The 16,362-nt window shown below is 37.1% G+C and overlaps 1 protein-coding gene across 3 annotated transcripts; it reads left to right on the top strand.

Annotated features, from left to right (window-relative positions):
- The first annotated feature begins 8 nt into the window (after positions 1 to 8).
- NUP43 (nucleoporin 43) lies at positions 9 to 13,724 on the top strand. Of its 3 annotated transcripts, XM_067701791.1 has the most exons (9): positions 9 to 207; positions 520 to 642; positions 1,294 to 1,371; positions 2,735 to 2,915; positions 4,205 to 4,340; positions 5,675 to 5,826; positions 7,836 to 7,958; positions 12,526 to 12,563; positions 12,813 to 13,724. In XM_067701791.1, the coding sequence occupies exons 1-9, from the start codon at positions 88 to 90 to the stop codon at positions 13,068 to 13,070; spliced, it is 1,209 nt and encodes a 402-aa protein (XP_067557892.1). In that variant the 5' UTR covers positions 9 to 87; the 3' UTR covers positions 13,071 to 13,724. The 3 variants fall into 3 exon arrangements, with proteins under 3 accessions (XP_067557892.1, XP_067557893.1, XP_067557894.1); XM_067701792.1 differs by lacking the exon at positions 12,813 to 13,724 and having other exon boundaries at positions 13 to 207; positions 10,894 to 12,729; XM_067701793.1 differs by lacking the exons at positions 12,526 to 12,563; positions 12,813 to 13,724 and adding an exon at positions 8,080 to 10,887 and having other exon boundaries at positions 13 to 207.
- Positions 13,725 to 16,362: the final 2,638 nt, after the last annotated feature.

Raw genomic sequence — 16,362 nt, forward strand, 5'->3', positions numbered from 1 at the left:
CCGTTCCAATCAGGGCTCAGCGGGAAGGGGCGGGATTGAGTGGCGCGCTCTGTGCCTCTTGCTGTCCCTGGCCTGGTTGCTTTCGGCATGGAGGAAATTTATGCTAAGTTTGTGTCACAGAAAATCAGCAAGACCCGCTGGCGACCGGTACCTCCGGGGAGCCTGCAGACCGTGGAGACTTTCGCCACGGGCTCTTGGGACAATGAGGTACCCCCGCTCCCGGCCCGGGAAGCCCCTTCCTCCTCCTTCCCTCCTGGAACCGAGCCCCCGGCCGCCGGCGCGCGAACTCTCTCGTCTTCTGGCTCCTCTCGCCCTTCTCTGTCCCCCAAATGCACGTTTCAGGCTCGGTTGCCTTGTACCTCAGAGCCATCGATGGCCCCGTATCTGCTCTTTTTTAATGATTATCATTCCATTTGCCTGGGATGCTTTTAAAGCAAGGTTGATTGAAGGCAGGGCAAATTTTAATTTCGGAGAGTTTGACATATATTTCATCTCAAGATAAAATTTTCTGCTTTACAGGAAAATTATGTTTCACTGTGGTCTATTGGAGATTTTGGGAACTTGGACTCTGATGGAGGATTTGAAGGAGACCATCAGTTATTGTGTGATATCAGACACCATGGTGATGTAATGGATTTACAAGTAAGTCTGTGTAATATCCAAAAGCTAACTTTTAAAAAACTGAGAGTGATCTTTACACTTAGAGATGTAAAGGACCTTAAAGTTTGTCTAGTCTCACCCCAGGTTTAAAAGAAACTGAGTTCCCTATAGGTCATGATTTGCCAACATCATATAGCTGCTTAATGGCAGAATCAGGACTGGGGAAGGGGATGTGGAATTAATCCTAGCTTGTTTGTTTGCCTAATTGACCATCTACTATCTGCCAAGCACCGTTTACATAAGTTAATTTCATTCTCATCGCATGCTTGTTGAATCAAATACTGTTATCTCTGTCTTAATGAGAACACTGAGACTAAGATCTTTGGAGCATGTACTATGTGACAAATACTGTGTAAGGCACTTTACATGTTTTTGCTTTTTGAGTTCTCGTAACAGCCTAGCAGGGATTAGTTCTCTGTTTTGCAAGTTTACCAAGGCTTAGAGAACTTAACTTGGCCAGGGTCTCAAAGCTGGTAGTAAGTGGTGGGAATGGAATTTTGACTCTCACATTTTATTTGCTTAGCATTTATAGGCTCTTTGTATTTTAAAATTGTTATACTACTAATTGAGTCAAACAAATGGCTTCCTCCCTGCTAATATTTATGAATCTATAACAAGCAAGAATTTTCTTAGTTTTTTGACCAGGAAAGAATTGTAGCTGCTTCATCAACAGGATGTGTAACAGTTTTCCTTCACCATCCGAATAACCAGGTAAAGAACTTTTGTTTGAAATCTCAATTTGCATTTTAATTTTTTTTAGGAAGGTTTAAAGAAGACTGTACTTAATAATGACACAAATAATAAAGTTTTATAGTCTTAAAACATGGAGGGGAAAAATCATTGTATTACCCATCTTTTAGTAGATTAATTCTAGAACCATGTTTGTGTGATCCTTCATTCAAATTGGGGATCTCTTATATCCTCTTAGGTTAGATTTAACAATATGGTATTCTGGCAAGTACTTTTCCTGTAATTCTCTTTTAAGATCCTAGTCTGGTCTTTTGAAGAAAGAAAGAACATTTTCTAGCTCAAGCATCATGAGAGAGAACAGGAACAGCTACTTTGCTTCAGATAGAACCTAGGTTTCAATTGAAAGAGAGGATATACTATATGAAGGCTTGACATTTTTTACAATGCCTTTCTTGTGTGTGCCAAAGCCTGACTGCTGATCTTCAGAGCACAGTGGTAAGGGCAGTCCTTTAAAATAGGCCCCCTTGAAGTAAAAGTTTTAAGTTGCGAGAAGAGAATGCTTACTTAGATTTGGGGATTAATCAAGGTCATCTTACTAATAGGCATGCCTAGTAAATACAAGAGCCAGGTCTAGTTAAATATTTTTCTTTTTTTTTTTACTGTTTATTTCAGCAATGCTTTTATTTTTTATTTATTTCTTTTTTTGGCTGCGTTGGGTCTTTTGTTGCTGCGCGCGTGCTTTCTCTAGTTGCAGCGAGCGGGGGCTACTCTTTCGTTGTGTTGCGCAGGCTTCTCATTGCGGTGGCTTCTCTTGTTGCAGAGCACGGGCTCTAGGTGCATGGGCTTCAGTAGTTGCAGCACACGGGTTCAGTAGTTGTGGCTCTCGGGCTCTAGAGTGCAGGCTCAGTAGTTGTGGCGCATGGGCTTAGTAGCTCCACGGCATGTGGGATCTTCCCGGACCAGGGCTCGAACCCGTGTCCTCTGCATTGGCAGGTGGATTCTTAACCACTGTGCCACCAGGGAAGTCTTAACTATTTTTCTTAATGGAGTCATTTGGAAAGCACTACGAGATTTTCTCTTAAATGTAGGCCAGCCCCCTTAAGAATTTAGAGTTGCCTTTGAACACATAATTACCTGATACCTAAAAACCATTTCTTTAGTTTGAGATAAGTTTGGGATGTTATTAAAAAGCGTTTCTTTTGAATCTAATCCGGTATATACAGAGCTTTAATGGAAGTAGTTTCTAGACCTTAATGCTTGGAAATACAAAGGGAAAAGAGTTACTATGTTTCCAGAAAGGTGTGAGACACAGTTTTAGTTGGGGAAAGCTCTAGTTTTTTGGAGCTTTGCTTTGATTAATCATAGCCTCATTTGTGACCTGTAGACTCTGTCAGTCAGCCAGCAGTGGACAACAGCTCATTACCACACGGGTCCAGGCAGTCCTTCCTGTAGCAGTGCACCATGCACAGGTGTTGTGTGCAGCAACCCAGAAATTGTCACAGTTGGAGAAGATGGTCGAATAAATCTCTTCAGAGCTGATCACAAGGAAGCTATAAGAACTATAGGTAAGAAAAATCCTATTTCTTTAGTCTATTGCATAGTAATTGAGCAGCTACCATGTGCTAAGTAAATGCAATGCTAGGTGTTTGAGGGATTTAAATATATACAAAGCAGGATCCCTTTATCAAGACAGTATGTTGATAAGGCCTGTATGAAGGAGTGACTAGAAGAAAAAGAAATTTGTGGAGAGGAGAGCCAGAGGGGATTAACAGATAAAGAATTGAGGGGCAGGTGGCAATCCATTTAATCTAGGTTCCAAACCATAAATAATACTAAAAGGTGGCACACCAGATAAAGGGAACAGCATGGAGGCAGGGTAAGACCATTCAGAGAATGACAGAAAGTGTAGTTTGACCTGACTTTAGATATTTGTATAGGAGAAGTAAGAAATGAAACAAGAAAGGTAAATTGTGGTCAGGTTGTGAAGAATCTAATGCACAGCTGTAGAGGTTACGTTTTGTTAGGTGGGCAACTACGGAGCCATTGAAAGTTTTTGAGCAAAGGGGTGATGTACCCCGTGTCATGCTTTAGAAGGATTATTCTAGTGTAGTAGTTCTCAACCATACTTTGCACAGGCTTGCCTGAGGAGATTTTTAACAGGCCATCACTGTAGACTTCCTAAATCAGAACGTCTGGATTGAGCCCATGAATCAGTGTGTTGTGTTGTTATGATTTTTAGTTCTGAGGAACACTATTTGTTTAGCTTTTAGGGACCACTGCCTGGTGGCAGTTTGGACGAGGGTCACAAAACAATTTAAGTGTATAGTAAATTAAGTGGTATAAGTTTAAACACACTATGAAAAGGAAAAGGACAGTTAAAGCAATCAGGAAGGACTTCATGGAGGAAAAGAGAGCTGATGAGGATAAAGATGTATAGATTTGAGATAAGTCAGCAGAATAATATAGGTCAGAATGAGCTCTGTAGGAAGCAATGGTGTTTGGCTCAATAGAATGGAGGTTCTGTGTTAAGCAGTAGAGGGAAGTAAAGTTGGATATAAAGGAACCTGAACAGCTGTCTCAGAAATGGAGGGTAACAACCTAAAGTGGAAATAGAGAAGTGAAAACTTAGCCCTCCATTTGGAAAACAGTTCAGATGTCCTGTGAGTGATATAATTTTTCTATTAAAGGAGAGTCCATTTTAACATGTATATTATTGCATTTTTCTATAGAAATTAAACTGTGACTTATTTAAAATTTCATTAGTAATATTTCAATCAGTGGAGGGAATGCAATTTAAAATTTTCATGGAAAAGGGGGACCTGTTAACACACAATGCTGTTTTCTTCATTTGTAGACAATGCAGATAGCAGTACACTCCATGCTGTAACCTTCCTTCGAACTCCTGAGATTCTTACAGTAAATTCAATTGGACAGTTAAAAATATGGGATTTTAGACAACAAGGAAATGAGCCCTCTCAGATATTATCACTGTAAGTTTTGATTTGTAATTTCAGTAGTGTGACGCAAATTTGTTTGACTGTTTATAGCAACTGACTTTAAACCATATTGTATTTTAATTGCATGCTAAGAGAATAATCTCTGACTAAATTTGATAAAGCAAATACAGTTGACCCTTGAACAATGTAGGGGGTTAGAGTCACTGACCCTCTATACACTCGAAAATCCCTGTATAACTTATAGTCAGCCCTCAATATACGTGGAATCCTCTGTATTAGAGGTTCCACATCCGCAGATTCAACCAGCCTCAGCTCATGTAGCGCTGTGGAAAAGTATTCATATGTAAGTGGATCCATGTTGTTCAAGGGTCAGCTGTATAGTTGGATGGGCTTGATAGTACCATGCTGCGTTTGGTAAATATTTGTTGTATTGATTCAGAAGTTTATATTAATCTCTTTGAAGTTTATGTTATCTAATGGGGAACTTCTTTTTGCTCATCAAATGATTCTATTAATAGTGGGAATATTCTATTAATATATTAATATATTAATATATAATATATTATAATATATTATAATAATATATAATATATATTATCTATAATATATAATATTATATATATAATATATAATATATATAATATAATAATATAATATATATTATATATTATTATATTATATATAATTATATATAATTATATATTATAGATATATATAATTATATATATAATTATTATATTATATATAATATATATTATATTATTATATTATATATTATATATATTATAATTATATATAATATATATTATATAATATAATATAATAATATAATATAATATATTAATATATTAATAGAATATTCTATTCTACTAATAATACACTCTAGATGTGATTGGGAGAAAAATACAATCCAAGATATTTTTTTGAGCAGAAATCCCCTTTCTATGTGTGCAATCTTCTCTTCTCTAATTAGAAAATAGCATGTGTCAAGCTGGAAAAAAAGTTATATAAACTAAGCATTAAATAAGGTAGAGTAGAAGTAAGGAATATGCTGTTTAGTTGATATATAATGTCTTTCAAAAGCCAAGAAATGGAAATGTTTTGCATATCTTACCATCAAATTATCTTGTTCCTTATGTGTCCAAATTGAAGAGAGAATGAATAACTCTGGCTTTTAATTCCCCCTCAAAATTTTAATATTTAGAGATATATTTAACGTAGTCAGTTTTTTGACATGATTTAAGTTTAGCCAGTAGCTCCAGCCACAAAATTATCGTTTCGTTACTGGAAAGAAACAGGTTTCATAGGTTATTCAAAGATAAATTATACTTTACAACTGTGTGAAGTCATTGTATCTCCCATTAAAGGACTGGTGACCGAGTGCCACTCCACTGTGTTGATAGACATCCCAACCAGCAGCATGTTGTAGCTACCGGTGGTCAGGATGGAATGTTAAGTATTTGGGATGTTAGACAAGGTACAATGCCCGTGTCTCTACTGAAGGCTCATGAAGCTGAAAGTAAGTATTGTGGTGATACATAAGTTTTTGGTGTGTGAGCTATACAATGTATTATAAGCAGCTTTCCATAATGATACCTACGGATCATTCTACAGCAGAGTTTTTGACTGAATTGTATAAATTTATAATAATTAACTAATCCCTTTTTATTTGAAATTTACATTCTTTAACATGTTTGATTATTATACACAAAACCGTAGTGATTATCCTTACATATTCATCTTTATGTGCTTCTTTTCTTAGGATAGTTTTTTAGAAATAGAATTGATGAGTCCAAAAGTTTGCATAATTTTAAAGCTGTGATTCATGTTGTCAAATTGTTCTACATAAAAATAATACAAGTTTATATTGCCACACCAGTATGTGAGAATGCACTTTTCCCATGCAAATGCAGGCTGTTATTTTTTATATTTGCTAATCTGTGTGTTCTTCGATTTATTATTGTACTTTTTTCTTTTTTTCTTTTAACAAGAACAAAAGATATAGGCTCTTGCCTTGTTTTTCATGTTTGTCATTTGATTTTGGTGGAGAGTTTTTGGCTGAACGGAAATTTTTCATTTTATCACCACGTCAGGGTGGATTATAGTTTTAAATTCTGACTTAAGAGAAGTTGGTATTAATGCTTCAGTAAAACTATAGAAGAGCAAACATTATACCAGTATTGCAACTTCTAAGTTTGTTTCACATTATTAATACTTTGGAAAGATAAATGATTTTTAAGATTATATTTAAGAAGCAAATAGAAACTTTTTCCCTCTTCCAGGTATGGCTATGTCCAGGTAAAAAGAATAAAAAGAAATAGGTGTGCCCTTAGAGCCTGTTGTTGCTAACCTAGTGGTAGTTAGAATTACAAACTTTCAGATCTCTTCTCACCAGCCCATTTTTAAACGCCAGCCTGTATTGTTCAACAAAACACACAGTATAGTGGCTTGTAGTGTATTTTGAATTCATCTTGACTCTTGGCTAGAAATAAGATGTTTTATAGAGGTTTGTTTTCTAATTTGAAAGTATATAAATACATAAGAATCCAGATTTGGGCAGTCTGCTAATGGCTGTATAGGCTATTTTACTTTGTTTTAATGAAACAGTATGAATGTACTTTACACAGGGACTCACCAGCACACATTCCTTTCCGGAGGAAGGTGACCTTTTTGTTTTCTGGCGTGTTTAATTGTGGTAACTGTCAGAATGAAAATGCCAGCTTGCAAACATGTGCCTTGCACTTTTTATGCTACACCCTGAGCACTTTCTATGCTGCCTCTCTAAGGTTACCTAACCCAGAATCACGAAAACCCTTGTTCACAGACTACTGTTTCACCTTCATGCTGCAGCTGTCTTCCTAAGACGTCCTGGGCAGTCCTTGGCTCCCAGATACCTCTCGGCACACAAAGTTCCCTTAAAGTTTAGAGCTTGAGGAGTCCCAGTCCCAAGCTGGCTTCTTAAGTCTTTCATTTGAAACCGGATCCAGATTTTTGGAGCATTTCCAGGTTTTGGTTTGCTGGGAGCTAGTTGCTATTTCTGTGATACAGGCCAGAAGAATCCAGAGTCTTGGCATGAGCCAAAATTGGACTATGTCTCTTAGAAATTCATTTGTATTCTACTTTTATGGTCTTCTCTCTCTTTCCAATAATATAACCTTCATGTGTTAATGACACAGGAATTGAAAATAAGAGAACTTAACAATTTTCAAAAAATCTTTTCAGAATTATTCCATTGTCATACTTTTCCATAGAAAAATTGTAATAGGTCAAATGACTAGCATTTATTTTCATTCATTTGCTGGCCCAATACACAAGTAGATTTACTTGACTTCTTTATCTTATCTACATGTTTTAGCCATTTGGAGAGTTACGTCTTTTCTTTGATCCTGAAGCCTTTGATTTTTATCACAGGCTTGGAGTTTGAAGGTGTGTGATGGAGGTTAATGGAAGGTGATGCCTAGAGACAGGGTTTTGATGTTTGTTCAACTAATCTACCCAAGAATAAGCTTCTTGGTTCTTATCTTTTAGTGTGGGAAGTTCACTTTCACCCATCCAACCCAGATCATCTATTTACTTGTTCTGAAGATGGATCTCTCTGGCATTGGGATGCCTCCACAGATGTACCTGAGAAATCATCACTCTTTCACCAAGGTAAAAAATTTTAATGAAGATTCTTGTGTGTAATTTTATTATATTTTTAAATACCAAATTAGAAATTCTCGTATTTTTAACATTAAGGAATGACAAAATGTTTCCATTCTCTGGCTTCAAGGTAAATTCTAGTATCACAGGGCTTGAAATCTGACTGTCAGCTACTGATCACTGTACTGCTGATGACTAGAAATGCTGTTAGCTGGCTAACTTCGGACAGCCAGGTGTCTTGTTTGTGAGTACATTGTTGTGGGCCCTCATGCCATAGGATAGGCATTGACAGCTCTCTTATACTACATTGTCAAGGGTGTATGGCAAGACCAAAGTTGATCTTTTATGTATTAAGGTACTGGTTTCTCCTCAGACTAAAAGGCCCTGTCTCCTGATTAAAGACAGAGGTAAGTAAAGGTCAGCCAGAAACTATACACTTAAAATCAAGAGGTATTTTTGTTTTTTTTTTGCATTTTCTAACCTTCTTGTTTTTGAGTTTGTCTGTGGTTCCAAAGTTTATTTGTTCATTCATTCAGCAAATGTTTATCAAGTCCCTACCACGTGCTAGGCACTCTTCTAGGTGTTAGAGCCCATGACAGTGAGCAGAAAAGCCTCGAGGCTCATAGAGCAAATATTCCAGTAGACAGTAAGTAAGATAGATAATGTCTCAGTAAAAGTCCCAGCAGAAAAACAGAAACTACCCTGGATTTAGAAGGAATTGGTTTCACGTGTGTTAGAAGGGCTAGCAGAACAAAAGGGAATGGGAGGGATGCTGGAAGAGCAAATAGCAAAAAAAGAGGAATGCCAGAAATCAACAGTTGTTAATACCTCTGCTGTACTGTTGGAAGTGCTGTCCAAGTTGGTTCTGGATCAGCAGAAAAGGTGCCACCTCAGCCGGGGCTGGAATTACAGGCTGTGTTGTCGTTGCCAGGAACCTGGAGCCTTTTCCTTCCCCCACCCGACCCCGTCTGCCTTCCAGTCACCCACAGTAGTGCCTCCCATGGGCAGGGTCTGCCTGGAAGGCAGATGGCAAGGGAGCCTGGAAAAAGGAGTTTGTCCCTGCAAGACATAGTAGAGCACAGCAAAGTAGGAAAGGAGACAGCAAGAAGGAAAAGATCTGGACCAAATACCCTGATGCCTATGAAGAAGAGTGAAGAGAACAGGAGGATGAAGAATTAGCGGAGGAGGGGCCGCTTGGCAGGGAGAACATTTGAGCAGAGACCTGAGGAAGTGGAGGCACGAGTCACAGGAATGCGTGCCAGGTGGAGGAAACAGCCAATTCCAAGGGCCTGAGACAGAACAGCAAGGAGGCCAGTGTGGCTGCAGTTCAGCAGGCCGGGAGTGTGTGGAGGTGGCAGGAGCTGCGGAGGACTCTGCAGACAGGGATGAGGGCTTCAGGTTCTGTTCTGAATGTGACAGAAAGCCACTGGAGAATTTTGAGCAGGGGAGTGGGGTGATCTGTCTTACGTTTCCAAAGAATCACTTAGGCGACTGTGTAGAAAATAGACTGGGGAGAGGGATGGAAAAAACAGAAGCAGGGAGACCAGGGAGGAGACTTAGCACAGTGGTTCTAATGTTAATTTTCACAGTATTCAAGAGTAATATAAAATATAGGAGCAGTAAAAGGTAAACAAAAACTAAGAAGGAAAAATCTGAAACATCTCCAGAAAAATTCTGGAGAAGTGTCGCATGTGTAGAGCATGCAGCACGTCTATGCTAATAACTGCATGTATGGAGAAACTAAGAATATTATTAGTTTCTAATAAATAGTAAGGATTAGCTAAGCACTTGGTTTTTTATTTCTTCTTCCCCTACCCCCACTATCTTGCCTTTGAGATTTTACTGTTTGAAGAACCTTGGTTAGACTGGAAAGAGCCATTTACTATATTCTGTGCCTAGTATCGCAAGAACAATATTAGACACTGTGAAAAGGTAAAATAAATATAATCTATACAACCTGCCCTTAAGAAATACTTAATTTAGTTATGGAGAAGGGGGCATGCAAAGTTAAATCATACAAGAAATGTTATAAAGTAGTAAGTTATTAGTGGTGCGTATAAGTGCTGAGGGTTCCAGAAGGAAGAGAAGCATGAACTAGAGTCATCTTCAAAGGCTTCTTAGAGAAGGAAGTTGAGTTGGGCTTTAAGAATCAGCAAGATTTAAACTCACTAATCTTTAAGCTTCAAGATATGAGGGACTTTGCCTTGTATTCCCAGCACTTAGCACACCGCCTGGCATAGAGTAGGTACTCAGCCATTTATTGAGTAAATGAAATCTGTCTTTATTTGATCTGGCAGAAAGTTGAAAGGAAAGAAAATTTCAAATGAAGGCTAAAACTGAAATATACTGCTTCTGCCCCCACTTAATCCTGCATTAAATGAAGAGCACTGTCAGACATAAAAGTGTATAATCTGGTAGTGTTCTTAAATTCTACTTTTAAGAACATTTACCTGAAATAAAGGCGAAGAATAAAAGGAGATCTAAAGCAAGTTGATTATATTTTTAGACATATAGAAGTAAATATATTTTTCGAAATATTCATGTAGAAATACATCCAGAAATTTTCATTTTTTGATTATCTAAGAACTTTGATTTCCATATATTATCTACATTTATTCTACTTGTCTTCTAGGCATTTTGGTACATTTCTGAGACTTTCCGTTAAAGAATAAACAGGAAGACAGGGTCAAAATGAATCTTGTGCTTTGCTGAAGATTTCAAGTTTCATAGCCATATTATCCCATGGAAATTTGAGTATTTAATATCACTGACTAAGCCTTTAGTCAAAAATGGTGATGTGTTATAATGGAATTATCAGCCAGTTATTCTTGAGAATTAAAACCAATATATATTCATCGCCTTTTTTAAGTATTAGAATTTCAGATGTTTACTAGTATAAAATTAGTCTTGAAAGAAGTTTTCACCTTTTCTTTTCTTTTCCCAGGAGGAAGAAATAGTACTTTTTTGTCTCATAGCATTAGTAACCAAGCTAATGTTCATCAATCTCTTATAAGCTCCTGGCTCATCACTGACCCTGCCAAAGACCGTATTGAAATCACAAGCTTGCTTCCCAACAGGACTTTGTCTGTGAACAGTTTGGATGTTTTAGGTCCTTGTCTTGTTTGTGGAACCGATGCAGAAGCAATTTATGTTACTAGACAACTTTTTTCATGAAGATACTAAAAGAGTTCATGTAAAACATACAGTTATAGCCTTTCAAATTCCAGCTTCTCTATGCAAATTTTTATTATTGGAAATTTGCAGGGGAAGCATCCATAAACTATTGTTAATTTTGATGCCCAGTTTCAGCCTTTGTTAGTTGAATATTCTTCTAATAGTTAGTAGCTAGAGTCTGATTAATGACTGATGGCAAAAGAACTGGACCGTGTGGAAGAACATCAGAGGGATCCTTGTGCTGATAAATGCACTGCCTTCAGCACAATTCTGGACAGCTCATGGAACCAACTCTTCATTGTTGATGTTGCAGGCCTCAAAAATGTCAAACCACCAATGGGTTCCTATCCTTTTTATCAACGGTGTGTGGGGTATACCCCTCCCTGGTGGCCTTAGCTAGTATTTATTCTTTTTTACCACAAGTATTTTCTTCAGTTCTTCCACATTTTATTTACTTAATAATTTTTGTAAACTTTTTTCAGAAAGAATTGAGAACAAAAATGGCAAAATTTTTGTAGTGTTCAAATTTTTTTAAAGGTAAAAATGTTTTGACAGTTTCCTTTACTGGAATGGGTTTGAACAGAACTCCGTCAGCTCCTTAGACCCAACTTTATTTCTCTTGAAAAGAAAAAAAGACAAGTACATTTTTCCTAAGGATTTTTGCTTTTATTTAGTTTTACAACGTAGTTGAAAATTGCTGAATTGGACACTGTGCAGTAAGATAGGATTTGACATTGATAAATGAGCTGACTTACAAACGAATTTGATAGGTAACATGCAGAGACTAATATGATGATGTGGTAGGAGTACAGAGTTTTGCCATCTTTATCTTTAATGTTAATGATGACCTAACATGCAGTGTTTTAAGACAATTTTATGATATTGTCTTTCTAAAGTTTGTTAGATTAAATGCATTATTGAACTGTTAAGACCTTAATGACAAATCACTCCTATTACACAATTGAAGTGTATGTTTATTTACTTTACAATTCCAACAATAATTACTATGAAGTTTTGTCTTTCCGTCCCAATAAATATTTGCAGTTTTTTTATGCCACCTTACCTCAGGGTTTTTTGGATTTTGTTTTTTGTTAACATTTTAAAATGGAATACATATATGCATCTGCTGTTTTATATATATTTGGCTCAAAAATATTTGACTGAATGGACTTGCCTCGCGGTCCAGTGGTTAATGCAGGGGGCACAGGTTCGATCCCTGGTCGGGGAACTAAGATCCCACATGCTGCACAGCACAGCCTAAAAAAAAAAATCGACTGAAGATAATTAGTAACTTTGAATTCCAAAGAATCAGAGAAGGAAAGAAAACGTTGCTGATAGGAATTCTTAATCTGTTTATAGTTTTATTGCTGGGGCTAATTTTTAAAACTTTCTGTTATTACAAAAGTCATTCATTGTAGAAAAGACAGTCAAAAGAAAATTGTAAGTACTTAATCTCAAAGAGAGACAATTCTTTTCATACTGTCTTCTATCCATCAATGTATATAGTTTTTCTGTAAAAAAAAAAAGAAATATACATGTTATATTTGTAGATGCACATTCTCTAGCAGTCAACACGTGAATTCAATAATAAAAATATAGCTAAGAATTTTCCTCTGACTTTATATTTCCCTTTGTATGAATGTCTTGCTGCAGCCTAAGCTACAGTGTCCCTCTCTTCATCCGGTACAGGCATCCTCCCATTCTACTCGGCAGGCTAACATCTTTGCTTTGAATGGCCCAGAGTTGATCTCATCACTGGAAGACCCTAGCTCCCAGGTGGCACATTTTCCGTGTACAGTGAATGGCAAACTTGTTGTGCCTCTGCTTCGATCCGTATTATCTGCTGCTGAAAAGTTTGAAGGTTACATGTACGTTGTTAGCACCCTTCTCAGTTTCCAGCAGCAATGTATACAATTTCCCTTGATCACTACAGTAAGTAATTGGTAGAGGGGGGGAACCAGACATACAGGCTTAGCATACTAGCTTGGAATGGAAACAAGTTTGAAGTTTGAAGCTTTGATTTGATTTAAGGGTATTTGTAACCATAAGTAGAAGGAAGTACATTTGAATAGTGTTACATTTTCTATCAATTGAAGAGTTCTGCCAGGCTTAATAAGAAACATAAGAAACTTCTCTATCCTTATTGATAAATAAAACCCTAATTTATGAATTTGTTAATTCTCACTGCTTTTATTCATGAAACTATCAAATAAAATTTCTTTTGAGGGCTGTAGGATCTCAGAGGTGAAAGATATCTTGGAGGGCATCTCCATACTAAATTTAATCAACACTTCCACAGCACCCCCAACGAATTATCATCCAACCTCTACTTGAAAATATACCATGATAAAGTTTCCCATTTCCCAATGTAGCCTCCTTGTTTGGATAGCTGTAATTGATATTGCATTATAGCAGGGTTTTAGTGTGTGAGTGGGATCCAAAACAATCGTATAAAAAAAGAATCATTATTCTGGGTTAATGAAATGATCATGTGAACCTATGAGATGGAACCAAACACCATTTTATCGAATTTGCATTCTGTTGGGGCACTTTACTATAAGGTTCAACTAAATAAATGAATTTTCACATACTGAACTGAAATTTGCTTCCATTTGTCTTCTTTTCTCAGGAGCCACAAAAAACAAATTTAATTCTTTTCATCATATATTCAAATGTTCAGAACTACGTATTGTAGCTTCTTTGGGGTAAACTTTTAAAATCCCTTCAATGGTTTCTTGTGGGCAAGGTTCCCTTCCCCACCTTTCTTGCCCTTCTTGGCTAAATCCTGCATACCTTTCCGGACTCCTCTTAGGTGTCATTTTCTCAAGAAAGTTCTCCCTGGCCTCTGACAATCTGGGCTAAATTGTACTCGGCATCAAAAGCCCATTGTGCAGAGCTTATATTGTGCTTACAGCCATTTGCTAAGCAGCCTGTCTCCCTCTACTGGACCACAAGTTCAAGAACAGGGCCCATGTCTTAGTGTTGTGTGAACAATGTTTAACACAGTATCTGATACATAGTAAGCCCTGAATTAGCCTGAATTGAACTAAACTCACAATTTTGTTTTCCCTTTAAAAAATAAAGGCCATCATTAAAGTGTGACTTCCAAAATGAATACTTTTCCAGTGGTGTCTGCCTTGCTGAGAGTATGACAGAAATCTGCCATCCTGGTTCTGGGTACAATATTCCTTTGTAATGCTGTCTCAGCTTATTTTACCTATTCTGATATTTGTTCAATTGACTGCTGACTAGTTTAACTTAAACCCTTAATTTTCACACCTGATACTCCCTAAACCATACCTCCCTATTCTTGAGTTAATGCCGATGATTGTGATTCTTACTATAGGTCCTTCCTGTTTAAGAAGACAAATTTTCTTTCACTTTAGGAAAGAGCTAACAATCACCTTTGAATCTTTTCTGCAGAAGCTGATCGTTTTCAGAATTGCCCAGCGTGCTCTCATCCCATTGGTAAGGAGATAGGTTAAATGGACTTAGGCCCACCTCCCAATTATCAGTGACATATGAATCATTGGTATTTGGCTACAGTTGTTGAAATATTTATAAACCAACCTAACTCATTGACATTCTGCCACATTTATCTTGTTCATAAGGCTATGTGAGAAAACACCTGTGCTACAGCTATCATCCTATCAAAATTTTGGCATAATTGAAAAATTCCTTGTCCTTTGTGAATAACACTTTTATTTCACAGTACTGTGGAAACATCCTTTTAATAATCCATTTTAGAATCTTGTCTAAGAAGCATACTAAGTTCATGAGTGTATAGTTTATATCAAGCCTTCATTTAAACTTATGGTATCAATATGATATCTAGCTCAGACTAATTAGATGGTCTGAAGCAGTAGCAGTGCTCTTGTTTTACAGATAATGTAACCTGGGGGGAGCCAAACTATGATACGCAACTATTTAAACTATTTCATTGGTATCATTCTGAACCACAATTAATGTTAAGTGGCAACACAGAATAATTAAATAACAGCCTAGACTACAGTCATCTTAGCATCAAAACAATTACAACATTTCACTATATTAGTAGAGGGAGAAAACCACAAAGGGGGTGGGGGTGAGAGGAGAGAAGTAGAATGACTAGAATCTAGCTGATCAGGTAATAAACTTTAATTAATTAAAAATAAACTAATGGTCAATTCCAAACTGTCATGACTACTGGACTTTGGGGGAACAGTAGCTGACAGACCAGCCTAACATAGCCATCAGACATGCATCAACTGTCAAAACAATTTTTGTACAGACCATGGTTATAAGAAGCTAAATTGTAATTAATACTAGACTGTAAAATACTAGCTGCAACAAATCAAAACACAGATCTTACTCCTGCATAGTATGGAATCAACTTATTAGCCAGAGAGATCCTACAAGCAAGGATTCCCCAGTAGCAATGAGCACACCAAGAACCCAGATTTGGTTTCTAATACCATTCTCCAGTAAAAGGAACCAAGGCTCCTTGGAGGGGCAGGAAATAAACCAGATAGTTTGGAACATTTTGTAGTCCCAGAAAGGAAGAAAGTTAAGGAAAAAAAAAAAAACCACAATGATGGGAGTATGTTATAGGGACACAGAAGCTAACTGGAAGAGCTCCAATAGCCAAAGCTGGAACAATCTGATCAAAAACAATACCCAAACTATTAAATAAATATCCATGAGTCCACACTGATAAGAATAAGTGTTTGAAAAAAATGGATGAGAGACAAATCTGCTCAGAATTCCAAATAATTTGTGTAGATTCTCCACTCCCAAGGAGGTGGAACACAATTCACTCCTAAGTGTGGGCTGCTCATAGTTGAGAGCCTTCCCCTAAGACAGTGTGAATTCCTGGGAGAGCCTGTGTTCTCAGGACCACAGTGCTCTCCAAACTTTTTCCATGTGTGCTGCCTCTGTTCCTACAGTCATCCAAGCATGAGACTTGCCCCTTACATCTGTTGATAAAAACAAAATGAGACAACCTACTATACATAAAATAGATAAGCAACAAGGATTTGCGGTACAGCACATGGAACTACATTCAGTCTCTTGTAATAACCTATAATGGAAAATAATATGAAAAATACATATATTTAGAACTGATTCACTTTGCTGTATACCTGAAGCTAACACAGTATTGTAACTCAACTAACAAAACAAAAACCACACAACTACAACAAAATCAAAATATCCCTCTTCCATGAAGCACTGAAGAGTTGAACAGGCTGAAGCTGGACCA

Source organism: Pseudorca crassidens, chromosome 13 (genome assembly GCF_039906515.1).
Source record: "Pseudorca crassidens isolate mPseCra1 chromosome 13, mPseCra1.hap1, whole genome shotgun sequence".
In the NCBI taxonomy this organism is placed as follows: domain Eukaryota; kingdom Metazoa; phylum Chordata; class Mammalia; order Artiodactyla; family Delphinidae; genus Pseudorca; species Pseudorca crassidens.